This window comes from Cyphomyrmex costatus, unplaced genomic scaffold (assembly GCF_001594065.2).
Source record: "Cyphomyrmex costatus isolate MS0001 unplaced genomic scaffold, Ccosl1.0 scaffold123, whole genome shotgun sequence".
Lineage (NCBI taxonomy): Eukaryota > Metazoa > Arthropoda > Insecta > Hymenoptera > Formicidae > Cyphomyrmex > Cyphomyrmex costatus.
In genome coordinates this window covers 3346416-3368524 of record NW_017275207.1, presented here as the reverse complement: position 1 = coordinate 3368524, position 22109 = coordinate 3346416, and the positions used below count along the sequence as shown (strand labels likewise).

The 22109-nt window shown below is 33.0% G+C and overlaps 1 protein-coding gene across 5 annotated transcripts; it reads right to left on the bottom strand.

Moving 5' to 3' along the window:
- Positions 1-255: 255 nt before the first annotated feature.
- Positions 256-20551, bottom strand: LOC108782302 (muscle LIM protein Mlp84B). Of its 5 annotated transcripts, none has more exons than XM_018550550.1 (9): positions 20379-20551; positions 14965-15086; positions 13560-13725; positions 8952-9081; positions 6159-6266; positions 5254-5531; positions 2665-2961; positions 1625-1945; positions 256-1023 (listed from the first exon to the last, which is right to left on the bottom strand). In XM_018550550.1, the coding sequence occupies exons 2-9, from the start codon at positions 15077-15079 to the stop codon at positions 747-749; spliced, it is 1692 nt and encodes a 563-aa protein (XP_018406052.1). In that variant the 5' UTR covers positions 15080-15086; positions 20379-20551; the 3' UTR covers positions 256-746. The 5 variants fall into 5 exon arrangements, with proteins under 5 accessions (XP_018406052.1, XP_018406050.1, XP_018406048.1 ...); XM_018550546.1 differs by lacking the exon at positions 6159-6266 and adding an exon at positions 7315-7411 and having other exon boundaries at positions 258-1023; positions 5254-5341; XM_018550547.1 differs by having other exon boundaries at positions 261-1023; positions 5447-5531; positions 6170-6266.
- Between the last annotated feature and the right edge of the window lie 1558 nt (positions 20552-22109).

Sequence of the window (22109 nt, the reverse complement as noted above, 5' to 3'; positions counted from 1 at the left end):
AGCACCCGGTGCAAGCCATCGTGACGATTGAGCATGAATGGGTCTAATTGACTGCAGGAATAAATCCACATATTGTGTCGATAACTTGCGATCGGATGAAGTATTATTTTAATAATGGCAAAGTCGATTCCTACGACTTCTGAAAATTGAGGCAAAGAAAATTTTACGGTAGATATCCTTAAAAAATAAATGTGCTTCATTAAATAAACCTATTAATTGATACATAAAAAAATCCTGTACTTCTTTTTGTATTTCTAAACGTATCTTTTTAATTTCTTTAATGTCAAAGCTTCATATATTTCGAAATGGGAAAAATTACTGTGCCATTATTAAAATGACAAATTTGTATCTTGAGTCGTATTACGAATAAATAAATTATACAATTAGTTCAATAATAAATTTATCTGTAATACGATCTCATGCATACAATGCGCGATTTCATATCGCAACATTATCAACAGTCTGCAGTGGCTTACTCGTGCACGATCGAGTCTCATCGCGACCTTGTGGAATTAGACACCATTATTCTCCACTACAGCGCAGTTCGCGATAATGAAAATGTAGTCATCGACATTATCGAATCGTCGTAAGCTAGAATAGGAGAAATCGAAATTCCCGGAGCAGCGCGTTCGTCTGTCGTCGAATACACAGTCAGACGCCTCTATATATAGATGTATTTACATTAATATATAAGACTGGATCGAGGATTTTCCTCGAGCGGCGTGTGTGGGGGTAGGGCCTATCAATTAGGCCATCGTGAGGGTACCCGCGCCAATTCCGAAGCCCACGCCTTTAGGCCCAAAATTCCGGTTGTAGCAACTGCGGCAGTAGATGTCTCCGTCCGGACCGTCATTCAAGTTCGTCGAATCCAGGGAACGGTTACATTCACCGCAGCTGAAGCACCGCTTATGCCATACGCGGTTCTTTGAGATCATCTGCTCGGCAGCGTACACCGGGTAGCCGCAGCGCGAGCAACCGTGTCCATCGTTTCGCTTCTGGCCGACCTGAGGCTTTGACTCGATGCTACAAAATGAAAACGACATCTGAGAATCTGATATATGGAAAAACTTTGATTGATAAGGACAATTCAGGTGATTAATATAAATTGATTATTTTCAAATTTATATTTTTTATGAAAATTATCAATAAAGCAGATAACAACATTGTATTGAAAAATTTTACGACTTAATAAGCTTTATATAAATTTTTCGTGTAGATGCATTCATGTCCTCAGAAAAGAATAATAGCTTTAGAGAGGTATTCATAGTTCGTTCTTATTTTAAGATCATCTCAAGTAATGCCTTAAGATGTTAATGCGGCTCTCTCATTGGTTCGTGACATCTTAAAGCTGTACTTAAGATGGTTTTAAATACATGATTTGACTATGAATATCAATCTCAATATTTCCGTACATAAATCATAGCACTACGTTCAATAATTCATATAAGCTTACATCTCACACGATTACTCGGGTGTTAAAGGAAAATTCTAATTAGAAAAGTAGGTCGATTATCAAGATCGCTATCAATCATCAAAGTTTCCCTGATAACAAACTTTTCGCTATGGTATTTCGCACCGTGTTTCAGAAACTAATTACTCTCGGGGAGTCTCGAGATACACTTACTATGAAGGGGCATGATCTCCATTCGTCGAGACGAGAGTCGGTTTGTGGCCGAATCCGAAACCTTTGGGCCCGAAGAGCTTTCCGTAGCACGCGCGGCAATGGATCTCCTTGTCAGGGCCATCGCATGCCAGCATGGAGTCTAAGGGTCGGTGACACTCGGCGCAATTGAAACACTTTTTGTGCCACATGGTGCCCTTGGCGAGCTGTTGTTCAGCGGCAAACACCATGCCACCGCAACGGGGGCAACCCTGTCCAGCTGGCGCCTTAATCGAGGTCGTATCAGGATTGTAATAAGGTCGACTGGCTGAAATTTCTTCTTCCCTACGGGTAATTAATTCGATTACGATATAATCCCACCTCATTGATTATTGGACTTAATGCATTTTAACTTAATTTCTATCTATATCATTTTGACAAGTCACAATAAAAAAATATGTAAATGAAGATATATGTGCTGATATTAACAATATTATATTCAAGATCGTTTGACATAAGATTTCCTCTTGACCGTACTATGTAATTTTGTTTAAAATTTTAAATTTCAGATTTATCTTCTACCTTTCTAATTTCGATATGTTTTATCCTTTAAAATGTATTTGCCATTTTCCTTAAATATGTCACAACATATGACGTAACATATATAAGTAGCATATGTGAAAAAATTTTTATCCAAGATCAAAATTTTTTCCTAAATTATATTAGAAATACACATTTTGCATTTATATAATATAGTTAGCAAAACTCTACTACAAATAAATTAAATAATGCTTTTACAAATTTGTTTGATAAACTTTAGATGATAAAAACTCTGTAATTTTATTAATTTTTTCAATAATCACTTTATTAATTAATTTCCACTAACTAATTCAAGGATATCATATTGAATCGTGAATCTGAGAAAATCATAAACTCATTCGAAATCTTCGCGAGCCTCCGTTCAACGTGCATTTATAGAGCGGTTATTTAAATCGACTTGTATTTATAGTCAGGCATTCGGCAGAGTTACGGGCTAAACTCCCAGCATTGGCCTCGGGACTTACGTGAGTCCGTCGGTCTGGAGGAATCCCGAGCCACATGCGAATCCGTATCCGTGCGGTCCCCACTTCTTGCCGTAACAGGTCTTGCAGTAAACATCCCGGTCCGGGCCGTCACAGGCGATGATCGAGTCCAGGGTCTTGGTGCAGTCGCGGCACTTGTAGCACTTCCGGTGCCATTCGCGACCCTTGGCGAGCACCTGCTCGGCGGCGAAGACGACGCCACCGCAGCGGGGACAACCCTTGCCGGGCGGGGCCTTGATAATCGCGGTGTCGATTACGGTGGTGCGAGGAGCCGCATCGCTGTATCGTAAAGAGATCGCATTATCGCCGGTCGTTCTCGATGACTGAGCCGATTGTTGAATCGTAGGGATTACAGAAAAGCAATTGATTTATCTATTCGACCATTATCTAACTATAAGTAAACTTGAGTATAGGTATTTAAATTCCATACTGAAAAATGAAAAACTGGAAGTTTGGGTTGTCTTTTGCTTTTCTTACCTTTACAATTCGTTTATGATATCACAAAAAAGTGAAATTGCATGCGAATGAGAGGATGATTGATCGTTAGCAATCGCTTGATAAGGCAAATAGAAAAGTTGAAGTTTTCTAAAATGTTTTACGATTTTTGATAAATATATTTTATTAAAGAATATAAAAAATTGTACAGTTCGTTAAAGTCATTAAAATCACATTCAAAATTTTTTAAATATCCTGTACAAAAAGAAAATATAATAATAATTTTCACATAAAATAAATAACGTTTTACAATAAACATACATATATAAAATATAATAAATATCAATATCTGAAATAGTTCTAATAAAAATTGCAATAACAATATAAGCTTCTATTAATCATAAAAGAAGTAGTCATTTGTGAAATTAAGTTTTCTTCCATAGCCATAACACGCGATTACGAAGTTTTTATTTCATGGAGTTTTAAGTAAATTATACGTCACACTTTTGACTTTCTATTTAGTTAAGAGAAAAGATAAGAGCTCTGGATCAATTTACATTTGATACATGATTACTAATATGATACTTAGTCGCAAGGGTATTAGTAATAACGAATCAGATTCTACATGAATTTCAGGTTCAGAGTTATGAATACATGCATACAAGACCGTACAGACCGTGTGGTAACAGGAATGTCGAATGCATATGGAAGAATCTCTGGCAACTATCAATGTCAGCGTGAGTATTCCATTAATATAAAACGAATTATGATGGCCATTGAGAAATAACACTCGATATTCCGATACGATCAGCCGATTCGTGATGCCAGGGTGAGTAATAGCGCAAAGCGTTAAGGCGTCGGCTATATGTATATATATGTGTGTATATTATATATACACGGACACACACAGGTGCACGCATGTACACAGTGTCTTGGAGAAGATGCGTGCCAGTGGCAATTTTCCTACGTTCTTCGAGAAAGTCGAGGCCGACTTCTTCTCAAAAGATATAACCTTTAAAAATTCCATATATTATATTTTTAATTTGAAAAAACTTCATAAATTTAAAACATCTACATAATATGTAAAAATGATAGAAAGAAAATTTTTTTATGTAAATTGTATACGTAGATTACCGTTTATATATTCAAGAATGTTTGCAATTTTCTTGCATCTCACGAAAAGTTAAGTATTATGAAGATTTAAATGAAATTTGAGATGAAAAAGATTTTCTGTACACAGAAGTTTTTAGAAATATATTTTAAAAAGGAGAGATATACAGTTGTAAATTTGTTTTTCAGTTTTATTCTCCCATACGCTTTTGTTTCTGTATTTCTAAATTACATAAAATTAAAAATTAATATTTAAAAAAATATTTTCTTTATTTTGAAGCGTACAAAAAACGAAAAAGTATTTAAAGTAGACTTTTCGAGCTTTAAAATCTTTTAAACAAATGCAATGATTTTTTATGGTGATGTCTAATTTCATATGTCAAAATTTATTTTTACAAAATGTGATTTAACTTTTAAATTAAAGAATTTACAGAAAAAAGAAAGAAGAAAAAGTTTTTGCTATAATATAATGTCCTTAATATTCATAATTATACTTCCAGAGATATATTTAAAAAGGAGATTGCATAAATATATTACGTATTTAAACATTTATTAGTTTAACATTTTTATTTCTCATTTCCTTGATTATAAGATTCAGTTAGTATAGAAAATTCCTCAGGATGTAAAAAATTTATTATTTAACAGAGTGGAAAAAATAGTATACTAAATTTTTAATTTTAATCAATTTTTGATAATTAATATTATACTCATATTTCTTATTCTCATATAAAGAATTTTTCTGAATAAAAAAATAACCGATAATATTATCTTCTATTTAAAGAAATCACTGTATATGTATAAAAAACTATTCTTTCAATTTCAAATGTTGTAACTCTTCTCAATTAAGATGGGTTGTTTATGTTTTACATGAAAAAAACCAAGAAACGAGAGCAATAATTTTTCGAAAAGAAAAAATCGTCGCAAATTGCTCGAAGATAAAGTTGTCACTACTCGCACGCTTTTCTTTCTCCAAGCACTCTGTTTACGCGCGCAAAATAATCGTCATAACTATAAAGGGGCGCGTACCCCTCGTCCTCAATATCGCACTGCAGCCCGATCCACATAATCCCGGCGTGGCCGATACCCCGCGGACCGAATTTCTTCGGATAGCAAGCTGTTAAGCAGACAAGCGCATCATATATAGTGAAAGTGTAGAAGCCGAGGCGGGATTTCTCTTTCTCGCGTGCTTCCCATCTCAGTCCCGACTCTGAAAACCCACCCATTGGCGTAGCAGTCACTCTGCAGGGCGCCGCCACCCTGGCCATAGCCATAACCCTTCGGTCCGAACCTCTTTCCGTAGCATACTGTAGACAATATCGATTAAAGGTTTCACGTCGCCTAACGTTATCTCGTGATGATGGTCAGCGACGAAGACAATCGTACAGATACGCCAATGCAATTTTTTATTTTTCTCAAGACTGTTCCACGTTACATACATATTAATTTATCCAGGAAGGGCAAGTAACTTCCCATCTCTGAATTGATCCTTCATATTAAGCTCATAATGAAATGTGAGATGTTAAAAATTTAATAAGATTGATACAGTATATACTTAAAAGAGATTCTAGAATTTCCAAACATTTTTTAGAGACGATACATTAAAAAAAACCTTGCATATATAATTGAAAATTTATAATGCATTTGTATATAATAAATGTTATTTTAATACGACTAGAAAAATCTCTTCGTTGTTCATCTCGTTTTGATCACATTTAGAGACTTAACCAATTTCTAAAAATAAAATTTTACCTTTCAACAGCTGTAATTCTCTTGGTCTCAGTATGTTTAATGATCAATTTTAGTAAACATTATATATTATTCATATATTATTTAGCCGCTCATGCGCGGAAAATGTTTTCATATGTATTAAATTAATTTTGTATCGCATTTCGCATATTTTGTACGTTATGTCTTCATACGCGCGATTGTACCGAGTCCTCACCTTTGCAATAAATGTCCTTATCAGGACCTTCGCAGCAGTTGACGGAGTCTAATCTTTTCGCGCAGTTGGCACACTTAAAGCATTCCCTGTGCCATTGCTGCACGAAACACAAAGGGTTAGTCACTAAAAGTTCCAAGGAAGGGCGAAAATATTGTACAATATCGTTTTCTTGTACAATCGTTCAGGAGCGCAGACATTAAAAGCTCCTTATAGCTCGCCAAGATTGTTACATTACAATATTCGTGTAGCACTAGCAATAAATAATGCTACTGTAATCTTTATCCTTTCTTTAACGTATTTATGTTGTTCTAATTGCTCTTATAAAATTCTTATGAACTAGCTTATTGAGAACATAACTAGACATCATTTTTGTTTTGTAGAAAAGTTCTCGTAATAATTTTAAATAAAACTGAAGAAAAGGACACATTAATATTAATGCAATTAATAAGACATTTTAAATTTACTGCATAACACTGCAAATTCTTTAAACATTTTTTAATAATATATATATCTTTATAATAAATTAAAGTTCTATTGATAAAATTTTTTATCATATTCATTTATAGTCTAGATGTTTGAATAATTTGAGATTAAAAAATTTGTTGAACTTTGATCTTTTATTTTGAAATTATTAAGTAATACTTAATACTAAAACTTAATACTAAAACTAACAGCATTTTCGCTAATAATATTTTCCGTAATTTGATCACTACAGTATTTATGGTTTCCTGTAGTAGAGCGGTAATTCTGGAAAATGACAATTTAGCAATCTAAATTCGTTCAGAAAAAATAAACAGCTATTCGCGCGCCTAGATAACAAAGATGAGAAAAGAGAATGATAAAATAATCGACAATTACGATTCTTCTTCTGTGACGCTGTGCAGCCCTTGTATGTTTGGGGGCTGTTTCCTGGCGGCGGAAAGAGTTTATAAACTGATTTTAGTAGGTAACAACAACAAGAAAGACCAAGTCAGAGCGGAAACAGACAGAGAATGTAGACAGAGAAATAAATACGTTCAGGAGATGATAATCGTTCAACGTTTCAGAACACAGGACTGTCAGTACGGATATATCTGTACAATAAACCGAGAAAGAATTAAGGAGCCATAAAGGGGGGGATTGTAGATTTTTTAGATGAAAGATACCTCGACAGTATATCTCGCGGTCGGGACCATCGCAATGAAGCGTAGAGTCCAGAGTGCGGCGGCACATTTTGCACTTGAAGCACAGTTTATGGTAAGCCTATCACAAGAATGAGGATTGACCAAAACGACGGAATTCAACGAGACTTATCGGTGTTATTCTTGGTGCCGCGACAAATCGTCGAATATCCTATTTCAATTTCTAGAATATCTTAAGATATAATTTTAGTACTTCCCTTAATTCTACAACGGCGGCAGATTTCCAGTTAGAGAATATATTCGCGTTAAGTGATGCAAGATAAAAAAAATTTTTCATAAAGTACATCCTATCACAGATTTTTATAAAGATACGATTCTTCTCGTTCAAGGAGGAGCGAGCAGAAATTGCGTAATCGAATTCTCGCGCAATGAAGCGACTTCAACGGTACACCGATGAGTCATAGATGACGAGAAAGATGGATTGCTATCGTCGTTTTCGCACGCGGATATTATCGCTGGACCAGATTGTCGGCCAGCAATTAGCTTCCATTGCTCTGGTTCCGCGTGGCGCTTCTTCTGGTAGCAAGCCATTTTATCGCCGGGTATCCGCGGGCTGGCTAAGATTGGCCGGCCAGTTGGGGCGTCGCCAAAATCATTCTCTGACGAAACCACCGAGAAAGTTTCTGGGTTAGCACCCCCAGTCGACAGAGAGCGAATCCTCCTATTCCTCTCGCCTCTCCCGTTCCTCTCTTTCGCTACTATTTTTTTCCTCACATTGTTATGAAATGGAGATTGGATAAGATTACGGGGACGCGTGACGCGGTCCATTACCACGCGCCGCGTGCCGAATTTAGACGCGCGGCAGAAGCCACGATGCGCCGCGTTACCGCAACTGTTTTGTAACCCGCGGCGCATTTTTACCGTCCAGATTTTCCGAAATACATGTGAGTAAGCGCGACGAAGAGGACGCCGTTTGCGTCAATCTGTCTGTCGCCGCGTCAGCGACCGATTTTATTGCTTCGCATGCTAAAACGCGCTACAAACCCACGAGCCGCCCTCGCCCGGTGAAATATTCGCGGTTCGAGGCTGATTCACCCACAGATATTGCAACACGGCCCTAATTCGAGAAATATATAAAGGGTCATTTTCGACTATCATCTGCCAATCTAGAAGTAGATGAAAGATCAGTTGAAGAATCAGTTAAGGAACAAGTAAAAACCATATTTTCGCCTTTTAGTTTCTTATTATCTGGGATCAAAAATTGAAGCCGCCAATCTAATTAGCTACAATACTTACGTTCTATAGAGAATCTAATGTATACACCGAAATTTACTTTCTATCAATTATCTTTATAAGTAAATGATTAAGTGAATATACTTAATTGACGATTTGAGATGTATGTATATATGTTAACTCTGTTATAATATAATTTCTAAAACGCACGAGTGAACGATCGGTCGAAGCACCAAGGAGACGCAAGACTTCTATTGTTGTGCATTTAACGCTAAATGCAATCAAGTAATTATTACACGTCAGTGCTATTCAAACAGTTACACTTTGATGCTATAATAGGATTTCTTAATTGGTTATTTATCAGTATTCTCTTGTAGCATTTAGTGTTAAATATGCGCCGCGTTTGCCTATCTTTAAAATAAACTCACCCTTCCTCGGGCCAACATCTGCTCTGCTGCATAAACGTAGCCTCCGCAGCGAGGACATCCCTCTCCCTCGGGTGCCTTGGCGATAGCTCGAGGCTCGAGAATAGCGTTCGAACCTCGCGAAAATTCACCCCTAAAAATTAAATTTATATTAGAATCCATTAATCAAATTTACGCACCCAATACTATCGTAAGATATTTCAGAGATAAAACGAATAATCTTATTTGACATTTATACTTCTAGATATTTATAATACTTTTTTCATAAAGTAGCACTTTTAGAGTTAAAAGAGATGATATCTATTACTAATTCGTTTTATCTGAAAATTCAATATTTAAATATAAGCACTGAACGCGAAAGCCACTAAATACAAAAGCATTCAGATAAAGGAATGATCGAATAGTGAAATTGATGGTTCACACATAAAGTAATACATAAGTATGATAATTATAAATTAGAAATAATATAACAATTGAAATAATTAATTAAAATTTGATTTTCAAGCTAGGTTTTTCAAAACAAGGTTTTTGAAGTCGAGATAGTATGTAAAACAATATATTGATAAAATTGATTTAAATAATATGTTATAAAGATACGTAAAAGAAAAAATTGGTAAAAAACTAAAAAAACTGAAGCTATACACAAAAGAGATTTATGATACATACACAAAGGACAAAATTTTTGTTATTAAAACAAAAGTGTAATTATGAAGTACTAATAATTATTAATAATTACTAATAATAGCTATATTACCAGATTAATTTATAGGATTAGGATTTATATGTATTTCATTAAACATCAATGAAATACTTTGCAGGGAATTACAAAAACTTATGATGTGTGTGCATCAGTATGTAATTTGAGGAAAATATTAAAATATTGTGATCCGTCAATTTCACGTCTGAACACTACTAGTTTATAAAAACAAATAGCGCTTTCAAGACATTTCACTCTCCGACAAACATCAGAATTCTTCGAATAATTTGATGCAACTGTAAAAAATGAAACGATATTCTATTTAGTAAAATGTCCAATATAGTTTTGCATTGGTATCATCATGTTGCAAAGAATGATAAAGTAAATGCATGATAACATTTATATAGATAAAACGTTAATTTTTTTCCACTACTTGATAATTAATCTTGAGAAAGATATTACAAAAATAATTAGTGTTATATTTATTTAATTAATCTTTTAAAAAATTAATATTTTTTAATTCTATTTGATATGTAAAATATAGTATACTGTGCATATGTACTTTCAAAATTTTGAAATGTTATATAAAGTCAAAACTTTTGTTTCGATTTGACATTAATAACTTAAATACTTTCTTGCATTACATTTGATTTTCGTTGAAGACATCGAAGAAACTTGTGTCGGATTTGACAAAATTGGGAAATAACATAAATAACGTAAATACATCAAATAATCAATAATTAATTATGGATTAGCTCATTAGGCAAGTGTTAGTCAACGTGTTAGTGTAATTTTTCCCCTTCGCAACCACGGTACAATGCTTCCGCCGAGCCCCGAGAGAGAAGAGCCGAGAAGCAAACTGAACGGCATAGTTGAATATCAACAAATAATATACGTCAAAAGAAAATAGGAGCGATAGACGGAGAGAGAGAGAAAGAGAGAGAGAGAGAGAGAGAGAGAGAGAGAGAGAGAGAGAGACAAAGAGAGTGATAGAAAAGAAGGAACAGGGAAGAGAGGAACATAGTGCCGCTGTGTCGGGTGCAGTGTGGAGAGCCTGTGCATGCGTACGCACGCATCCGTACCGTGAGATGAAATATCATCGACGCAGTGAGGTGACACCGATCGTGCTTGTCTTTCTCGTAGCGCGACAATTGCGCTGCTGAGGTGGGTTTTATATTACGGCATAGTGGCATATATACAGCGGGACGCATGAGCGGTACAGATGCACATGCACTTATCACGATTGGTTGTTGGATTCGTCCTGACGATCCAGACCAGTCCAAAGTGGACGCAGTGTGTTTGATCACTATATGTCAAACTCAATGAAAAATAAAATATGTATATGTTAAAAAATATAAAGAATTAAAGTGAAGTTGATCCTCATGGTTCAATGAATAATAATTAATAGGATAGGTAGAAAGAGAGAGAGAGAGAGAGAGCTACATAATAGTTTTCTTTATTTGTAAGTTCTTTGATTTGCACGTATTCGATTGTGAATCATCTTTTCTTGCTATATTTAAATAAAGTTTATTAAATCAAATTGAATTTTAATGAAACTTCATTCGTGAAAATAAAGTGTCAGTTCTTTTAAATAACTTATAATTTAACTCTTGTAATATGATTATTATATCTTTTAAAATATTTATTAAGGAACAATTCTCTTTGCATAAAAGGTTTAATGAAAAGACAGCTGACGAGGAATTTGAGATATCCTGTTCAAACACAGAGCATGACAAGTGCATTTGCACCAGACTGAACGCGCTCCTATGAAAGAACATAGACGGCATATATAAAGATTTATTTCAATGGCATTATTATCATCGCTAATTTGCGACACTGTTCGTTGTCGAGAACGGTGTTGATCGCCGTTACCTCATTATATCGACATCGTACGCGAATACACTAACACGCACGCGGGCACGCACGCACGCACGCGCCAGCACCCACGCAAGTAGTTAAGGTGTTAGCGAGATTATAAGATTAGAAATGGTGCGAGAGAGGCCATGCAGGAGAGCTACGTGTATATAAGCTACAAAAAAGAAAAAGAAGCTGCTTCGTCACGCGGCGAAAAAGAAAAAAAAAGAGAGATAGCGAGAGAGACCCGGCAAAAGATAATTAGTCGGATCGACGTTGATTGAATATATCAATGTCGATTTGACTAAATATTTCTAACGGGGAAGAGAAAGAAAAAGAAAGAGACAGCGAGATGAGAGAGAGAGAGAGATAGAGAGGTGCAATTTGACTCGATGCTCACCATTCTCGTACTCGGAATTTTCTCTTTATCACGCAGCTCGTACTATGTGATAAAGTAACAACGGTATATTGTTCAATGCTTGCCTCCGGTTGGCTCGTGCTCGGCGGGGCTGGCGGGGGCGGGGTGTGTCGTGTGTTTCTTTTCTCTTATTTTCATTTTGTATATATTTTTTCTCATTTTCTTTAAGCTTCGTCTCCTTTCTTAGCGAAAGAGTCTGAAGAGAGGAAGACGAATGGCCGAGGATGCGAGTTTCGTACGCAAAGGCTCGACGTCATAGAAATAAAGTAGGAACGTGCAGCGATGTGTAACGCTTCAACAGTTTACTTCCACGGATTCATAGAGTACGTCGCGTGTCGTTCAGTCTCGGTCAAAATCACAGTCACATATTGAAAACGATATAATCTCAGCGAGATCGCATTTTAATGCTATGGATATATGAAAATATTTCTATATTAATTCGCGAAGGAGACAATAACTTTTTATATCCATAGCATTCTAGTCTCAACTTTCCGAATTTATATCAGTTTCAATACCCTGATTTCACAATTCAAAGTAGATTCGCGCGATAATTTATATCGATGATCTCGAAATTTTGACTGAATTTAATTGTATACTCCGTTCTGAGAGTTTAAAAAAATACGCTCGCTACGCACATCACTCGTACATTGATCTATTTACACACTGAAAGGTAATGGGGAAACGTGTGTTACATTCGTTAATGAAAGACACCGCTTGGTTGTTTTGTTTCCAGTTTTATCTTTCCCTTTTTTCCACTTTTAATGGCACTTATTACAGATGGTACAAATGATCCTACAAACTAGCGTATATATTCGCATAAAAGAAAATAATAATCATAAAAGAAGAAAGAAAAGAGGAAAAGAGAGAGAGAGAGAGAGAGAGAGAGAGAGAGAGAGAGAGAAAGAGAGAGAACAATTTAATCGGTTGGACGTGACGATATTGGTCAATCACATCAGGAGACGATAAGGAACCGATTTTGGGAAGAGGATTAAACGAATGAATTTGACTAAATCGAACGTCGTTCGCGATGATACACGACGATAGTATACAAGAAGTAAAATCAGATAAGAATGGATTCTTCGAAGAGGATAGAAAAACGCGATAACATGCTCGCCTACAGTGACGACAAATTCCAAAGGTGGAAATAAAACAGTTTGGTCCTAAAGGATCATCTAGATTCAACTATCAGGACACAAAGGACCGATCTAGATCTAATTTTTACGAGGGAGGAAAAACAAAAAGGAACACCGAGGCGGACGAGATTCTCTTTTCGTCATGCATCGGGAATTTAAGAGAAAGGGGAAAACGTAGAAAAACGCGGTTCACTCTGTCGGACACGTTGTACACGTATACGTAGACGCGTGTTCTCCGGCATCCTGGAGTTTGCGCAGGCAGCGGCTTCTTCCGAGTTGCTGGAGGCGCGACTGACCAAAAGAAGAATCATGCTGATGGACCACGGTCGTTCACGATGGTTGGTCAGTCGATTTTCAGTTTCGCGCACGTGAAGGATGTCTTTACGTGGAGAGGGTAGAACAACAGAGATGAGATCCCGACGTGAGACCACGTTGGTAGTACGCTACTTAGGAATAAGGGAAGAAAGAAGAATATCGGGGTCGAGGTGTGCGGTGGCAGGTGCACTCACTCGTTCTTCGCTTGAAGATGTTCGCCTTGGTCCATGGACAGGCAGCCAGCTCCACCACCAAAGCCGTAGCCTTTAGGGCCGAATTTGCGGCCGTGGCAGACTTTGCAATACAGCTCGCGCTCGTGCTCGGCACAATTTGTCGAGTCGAGAGCCTTGTTGCAAAGACCTGCAACACACGATCGTCCATCGTTGGACATTACGTTTCCTAGTGGACGTACTTAATTATCAAGATGCCAAAGTTATACTGATTATTATCAACTCCGTTGTGCTGTCTCAGGATATGTATATTAATATTTGACTTATTTTTATTCAGATCTTTTAGGTGGACATCTTAAGTAAGGACACTTTATAAAGTACAAAGATTGCTCTAAATATCTCTAACTATTAGACTCTGCCATTATTTTCCATAAACAAAAAAATTATATGTAATACATATTTTTTGTTTGCTGTTTATATTGTAACATCACCGCAAGAAACGTCAATTGACTTATATAATAGTTATAATTCATTTCTCAAATTTTAAGATCTTTCTACAGGAATAGTTACTCTGTACAATTCTAATATGTACGCATCTTTTTAAGATACGACAATGTTCAGTGAAATTATTGTGAATTATTCATATAGGTCATTGCTCTCGGAAGTATTACCAGATAGTCGACAATTGATTTTTGGCCAACCTGCAGGCTCGATTACAATCATGACGGACTATTCAAGTATAAAATTTATTTTAAACCAACCTAAAAATAGGAAACTCAATAATGTCTTTCGTAAAGGAATTATTCGACCATTTTTATAAAGCTTCTCACAGAAAAGCATAGCAGTAAATTCAGATAAAAATATAAGCATACTGAACAAATTTTTGGAAAGCACATAAAAAACTAAAGAATGGATCTTAGATTAATATATTTTTTGTATCACAAATAAAATTGGATATTTCAAAAAATTGCAGTTTCAATTATACATATATCTGAAACACACACACATACGCTTATTGAAGTATCTAACTATTCAAATTAATGGCGTGATAACATGATATTTCAAATTATACTATTTTTATCATAAAAAAGTATATAATTCAGAAATATTATTTTTATAAAAATAAAAGTACTCAACAAACAAAAGATTTACAAAAATGTAATTGTATTAAGTAAACTATTTGCGCGACACACACAAAGGTTAACTTCTATAGTACAATTAAATATATATATATCTATATTAAAATTTTATACAGCTGAATATTATACGTATAATATAATGTTTTCTTTCTATAATATATTCGAGTTACGAAATGATATTATCTGTACCAAGGTATCAAGGATTAGTTATATTTTCATATGTGAATAAGAGAGCACTTGTTTGTGCATTTTCTCTATTTTTATGTTACAAATTATATTTGTTTACTCACCGCACTTGAAGCACGTTTTGTGCCATTTTAGTCCACCGGCAACTCGCTCTTCTGCAGCATAAACAGATTTGCCACATTTAGGGCATTTTGGATGTTCCACGGGCTTGAAAGGCATTTTTACACTGAAAAAGAAAACTATGTTGACGTATCCTATTACAACTATAATACTTAACTATTGTCATGTCAAATTAAGAAATTATTGTAGTATCGAATATTTTTTACTATTTATACTATGTAAAACTAAAAAGATAATATAATCTTATGATAATTTGCCGAGTTGACAGAAAAGTGAAATACGAATAAAAAGATAACATTTTTGAGATAATAAAAGAAAATCGATCCTAAAGACTAATATATTATTTTTGAAAAATAATATACTTTTGTTAACATATTGTTGATATGGAAAAAGTCATACAAGTTTGGTGAGCGATTTACACAATCCTATACTAAGGTTGCAATGTACAAATTTTAAAAATTTATTGACATAGTTTAAAGAATACATTACGATTGAAATAACATGGAAAAAATTGAAACAAATACGAAAAAAAATGCATATTCATTATCTTAATTATAACGTTGTTTCAATTAAAATTTAGTAGAGCATTTTTTAAATTCTTTTTTAAAAAGTTGCTAATTCTGAGTAGTATCACTTTTCTCTATCAACGTAGGGAATTATTTCATAATGATAATACAGTTAAAAATATAATACTCTCATTATCTAAATATTAAAATTAACTTTAATTCTTCTTAAAAAAAATCTAAGTGAAAAATCAAAATAGAAGTAGCTTTATATGATCGTAAAAATATTTTTTTTTAAATTTGTAATTTTGAAATCCCAAATTCGTAATTAAATTTGACATTTTTATTAATATCAAGAGGAATCATCGCCGGTACGGTAACCCATTTCGGTTACCTAATCGGTCGCTGACGAGGACGTAAACAATCCGCGTTTCCGTCTGACTCGTCGGCAACCAGTTCTATTTTTGTGGCCAGCTTAAAACGTGCACACGGTTGAGCAAATGGAGGAACGAACGAGTAGAAAAGGGTATAAAAATATATCACACGCGATAGCATTGAACAAATCTACAAACATGCGTTTACGAACAGCTTGTCTCTTCACTTTATGTTTAATAGAAGAAATTTTAATAGCAACTCGATTTAGATGTTTATAAGAAATTGCAAATCATGTCTGAAGCACTAATAGAATGATATTAGAAATTAATGAAAAAAAATATTTGCACTTTTGTTTAAAAAAAGATATTAGTAATCCAACTAATAAGTAGAATAATAAAAGATTTTCGCAAATTAATAAGCTGCGACAAGTACATAAATAATGATACGTTAATTTTAGATTACACTGTATACGATTATTAAAAAATGATATTATATACGACCGTCATTACAAAGATTTATTTCTTAGATGTCAACATTTTTATGACATGTAACTATTATTACAGAAAACGTAAAAGTAAACAACAATTGATTGACACGCTTGTTGCAACGATATAGTAACGGTATCTGGCATGAACATTAATGGATGTGCGTAATAACGTTTGGCAATGCTAGTTAATCGTGTATCTATAGCAACGGTTTTACTTTGATAGTACACAAAGATAACAGTAAATATTAATGTAGTAATAATAAACAAAAATAAAATATATATAAAATGATAAAAATCTATAATAATATGTTTTATATATATATAAATGAAAATATTATAGTATAGACAATATTGTGTGTCGAATATATGTTTCATTATTATTATTAACAAATAATTTAAGATATGATTATAAATTTTTAGATGGTTAAAAAGTATTAAAAAGAAAATTTCATATTTATATCTCTCTAAAGAATAATAACATCTATTTATATTTAGAATACAGTTCTCCAAGAGACGTCCAAGGAAATCAATCTCTTATAAGACATAAAACGTCTTTAGAACATCCTCTCTGGACACTCTGGACTCCAAAAATTCGGAATGTCTTTCGGACATTTCTTGAAGAATTGTATTGTGTATTAATAGATGTTAAGGATGTAGCAAAAGAGCTATTTTATGTAAATATAAATGCATAAATACATATATACATATACATATATGCGTGTGAGAGAGAGTGTGAGTGTGTGCGTGTACGCGTGTAATACTTTAGGAAACGATTTGTCCAAATTTTATTTTAGTAAGTTAAAAATAATTAAACAGTACATAAGAAAATAAACCATTAGCAAAATACTCTACGTAGTAGTCGTATTATCATAAAAACAACACATTTGTTATTACTAATTTTAATTATTATTTTGAAGAATAATGTTCTATAAATATTTAAATAATCTTTTATTCCTCGCGTAAACAAACTAATTCTAATTCATATAAATTATGTCTCCGAATAGATATTCCGTAGCATTTAATGTGTTTCTGCTGCATAAATGAGTTCTGTTACTACTGACAGTAGTATCCGGTAATGATATGACACGCCATGCTAGTAGTAGCGGCCGTAATAGAGGCAGTTGTAACAGACGGCATCGCACGGCATGCTAAGGAGAAAGAGAGCGAACGAGAGAGAGAGAGAGAGAGAGAGAAAACGCGGGCGATTCTATATCCGTGCAGACGCGTGCAAGCGAGTTCGCGAAGCCGTATTAGGGAAGGCGCTAGGTTCTCCACGATAGCAGTCTCCTCGTTTTACCCCTACCGTTCAATCACACACATATTCGTGGATGGAATGCGCAGTAACCTAACACGTATCCTGTCACGCTGATAAGGCTACAAAATGTCCCTATCATCAAAGTGTTACATTGCACTCAAGAATAAAAAATCAAGACAAAAAGAACAGAAAACTCTTCGAAATTTATAAAAGACAGAATTTATCTATTATTTGTATTAAATATCTGCATATAATTTATACATTATATGTAGAATTTATTACTGTACAATATATGCCTCCTTAATAGTATTTATGTAGCTTGGTATTGTATTGATATGTATAAATAACTTAAAATTAAAACGTAAAAATTTTTTTAATTTATGTTATTTATATACAGTATGACGTATTACTATCATCGAAATTTTCAAATTATTCTTTGATAATTAAAAAATTTACTTTTTATTTATAGCATATATTATTAATGTTATAAAAATATATGAGAGGTATACATCGAACCATGATCTGCACAATTTTTATTTTTAGAAAATTTAAATACCAATGTTAAATTGTTGAAATGAGTCATGATTGTGAAAAATATACGCAATATGCCGATGAGTGCTATAATTAAAATGGAAATATGTATAATAATGATACGATACGGCCAAGAATGAGCATTTATAACGATGTGGTAAGTGCTGGCACTAAACGCGTGTGAATCATCGATTTGATAATCAGCATAAATTCTTATTTTACAAAATATTTAAAGATTGTAAACTTTTATATTTATAGTAAAGATGATAATTTACTAAATGAGAAAATAACTATTGGACAAAATAAAAGTTTTTCTTGTGTTTGTATAATGCATAAAACGTAATTTAAATTTCCTAGTTGCGTACTTTGGCTTTGTTCTTGAAGTTTCGTTCAATCAATTATTTCAATAACTTTTAAAAATATACGATATACACATAAAATTATAAACCGCACAATTTTTATTTTTAGGAATTTTAGACATCGGTGTTCAGTATATCTAATGTAATCTTAAACGTAAACTTAATTTTATCGCGTTAAACATTTAAATGTTTAACAATTTTTTAATATATTCGTTAGAAAAAAGCCATCTTCTTTCTTGTCCTCGCATTTTGCAATTAACTATCTGTTTACAAATAAAATTATAATAATTTTATAAAATAAGCATTGGAACTATTTGATTAATTTACTCAACAAAGTAATATCCTGTTTGTTGAATTTATTTGATTATTTGATAACATAATTTAATTAGCATTGCTAACCGATTGTTTCAGCAACTAGAAATACGAGGGAAAATATGTAGATATTATTATTATTAAAATTAACAAAATTGATAACACGAATACATGTGATAATCATACCTTTTATGATTATAATATACAACTCTATTTTATGTAAAATTTATTTAAATATTATTAGATCATAAATACTACTTATAATTTATTTTAAAGTTTTAATATAAATAGATGATATGTATGTTATTTATGTTTTAAGATTCTATGTTTTTTCACAGAAAGTGTCATCAGTGTTAATTTAATCCACTAAAATTGTTAAATTTAATTAATTAGAATTCATTTATTATGTATTTACTATAAAAGTACATGCTTTAATTTTTGCACATGAAATTTGATATTTCCACTATTTTTATTCCTTCATCTTCTCTAACGTCTTAAGATCGGCGAGTAAATCGGCGGGTATAGCATAATTTGTCAATTTTATTAATATCTTGTATGTTTAATTATAACGTAATATGGAATCTATGTTCAGTGATCATGACTCTATTTTAATCTCTGCACGAGATTAGATATTAAACATATTAAATTTTCCAGCATGCCATATTCATCTTAGACAGCACAGACATCCCTTGCCCTGTCCATCTATGCGGTGTTCGCTACACTAATTATCGTTAAATCTTATTAACTTTGTCTATATTTTTAAATAAGGCCATAAGATGGCCTTTTAAATTAGAATCGGCTTTTAGCGGAATCCTTCAACATGTAAAAATATATCCTAGCTAAACTTTTGACTTGCAAGGATTGATTTAATTATATCTCTATAATTGAAAATTAATAATTTTATATACGCAAATTAATAATTTATAATAAAGTATAATGCGTAAGTTAAGAATAATAGTAGTTCTCTCTCTCTTTCTCTCTAAAATTAAAAATTGGTTACGGCTGTTTGATAATTTATTAATGTTATCCAAAAGGAATTAGAAGTTAGCTGTATGGGTAAATTGGCAAATTTATTGCATTTTATTAATAATTTTATGTAAGAATGTAAATTATTAAATATTTTTATGAATAGAAATAGATCAAAATTTTACAAATTTAACGTTTGTAATAATTAGTATTATTTAAGAAAAGTCTTCACTTAATTAAACCAATCTTTATAAAAAATTTTGAAAATTCTCCATGATATGACAATTGACCCAAGTAGCTGACCTGGTGTGTGCGTTCAAAGCCGTTGATGAATATCTTTCATGGCACTATATGAATCTCAGTACTTCAGAAGGAGACACACGAGGAAAACAGATAATCACGAGGCTGAGGTAAATCACGCTTGCAATGATTCTACGTGCACTTTTTTGAGCGATACATATGTTTGTGTATTATCGTTGGTATCATCAGTATTTGCAGCATCGATCGATATGACTAAGAAGAGTATCGTCATCGATAGTAGTACAGAAGTGTCTGATAGTAGTAGCAGTAGTAGAGTAGTATATATATCCGCCACACTGTTGGTACTCACCACTAATCGATCGTAGTCACGCGAGAAAAAGAAAAGAACAGATAGAGAGACGAAGAAAAAGAGAGGGAGAGAGAGAGAGAGAGAGAGAGAGAAAAATTCGAGTAAGTGGATTACAAAACACCGAACACTCTACACCGCACTAATACTGGATTCGAATGACTGTGCTCGCGTCGGGAGCGTCCTAGTCATAGCCCCTCAGGCTTTGCACACGGCACGTGTGCAGTGGGAACGTCAATGCTGTTGATGATGCTGTGCCGCCGGTGGCGGTGACGGCGAACATCAAAGAGCAGCGGAGATTTTTAAAGTAAGATTCAGGTCTTTAGGTCGAAATATGTCTACCAATAATCTTCACGAACTTGACATACACTTCAAAGTCTAACAATGATTTTTAAAAAGGAAATGCTTTAAAATTTAATTTAATTTTCGACTATATAATTTAATAAGGTTAAAATCGATAATTTTTCGTCTGCACATTCAGCGAGGGCTATTGTACCTATAAATGCTATATGCTATATTGTTTAATTAGCTTCGCATAACTTGAAATATATAATAAAATAACGTACAACATACTTCAGTGTATATAGGTATATAATTATAATATAATAATATATGTATATACTTTTTTCAAGTTTAAGAAAAATAAGGAAATATATATTTAATTAAATGCTAAAATGTACCTTTAAAACATTTCGAAATGCTTGAAAGTAAAAATGCGTTGTAATTATAACATAATTATAAATATGTAATATATTATAATAAACGTTGATTGTGTAATGATACATTATTAGCGCCATAGTTTAACGACGGATTTCTAAAAACAAATGGTTTCATAAATAATCTTTAGAATTCTCTGTCTAATAGAAGAAATATTAAGAGAGACCATTAACCTATAGAAGCTATATGTAATACTGTCTCCTCCATCAACAATAATTGAAATCATTATTACTTATTTTGAGGTAAGAAATTAGCACTTTCCATGCTCTCTTGATAAAATTCATTATTTTTAAAGATAATAAAAGATTAATGAAATACAAGAAAAAAAACATATGTATATATTTTTAAAAATAAATTTATTATTCTCTTTCCCAATATATTGAAAAGTTTAAGTAGTATATTTTTATTTTGTGTGTGAAACAAAAATATTATTTCAGATATCAAATATTTATTCGTGTATATATCTTTAAGTCCCAGAATGACATTAATTACTTCAAAATATTACATAATTGATAAAAATCATAATATATAAATAGCGTTATGACAAATTATAATACATATTCTAGTAGCTGGCATACTACAGAACTCTCAACATACTGAACATGACCTGTCTGCAAAAAGAAGCAACAGAAATGCCTCGCAGTCTAGTAGGTGACACTTACATATATCATAGATTAATAGTACGTTATATTTATCCACGATAAAAATAAAAGTGAATCATTATTGCGATATTAATATCTTTATTTGGATAAAATAGTTTCGATAAGTTTGTTTTAATTAATCAAATTTTTATTATAATTAAATCAAATATAAGTAAATTAGAAAATTTGTGTTCTAATAAAATCTAAGAATAATCCTGAATTATGGATTAATTCTAAAATATACAACAAAAATAACACACTTAGGTATACAATATGTAATAGATATAACTTGCTTATGAGAGAGAGAAACAGACTTTTATAAAAATGAACATATATATATATATATATATATATATATATATATATATTAAAAAAT

Bases quoted from the DNA above. Each gene is read 5' to 3' on its own strand.
- LOC108782302 (XM_018550550.1), bottom strand. From the start codon at position 15,079: ATGCCTTTCAAGCCCGTGGAACATCCAAAATGCCCTAAATGTGGCAAA. The intron at 13,726-14,964 runs GTGAGTAAACAA...CGTGTGTTGCAG, and splicing joins CAAAACGTGCTTCAAGTGCG to GTCTTTGCAACAAGGCTCTC. The intron at 6,267-8,951 runs GTGAGTTTATTT...TGTTTCGTGCAG, and splicing joins AGATGTTGGCCCGAGGAAGG to CAATGGCACAGGGAATGCTT.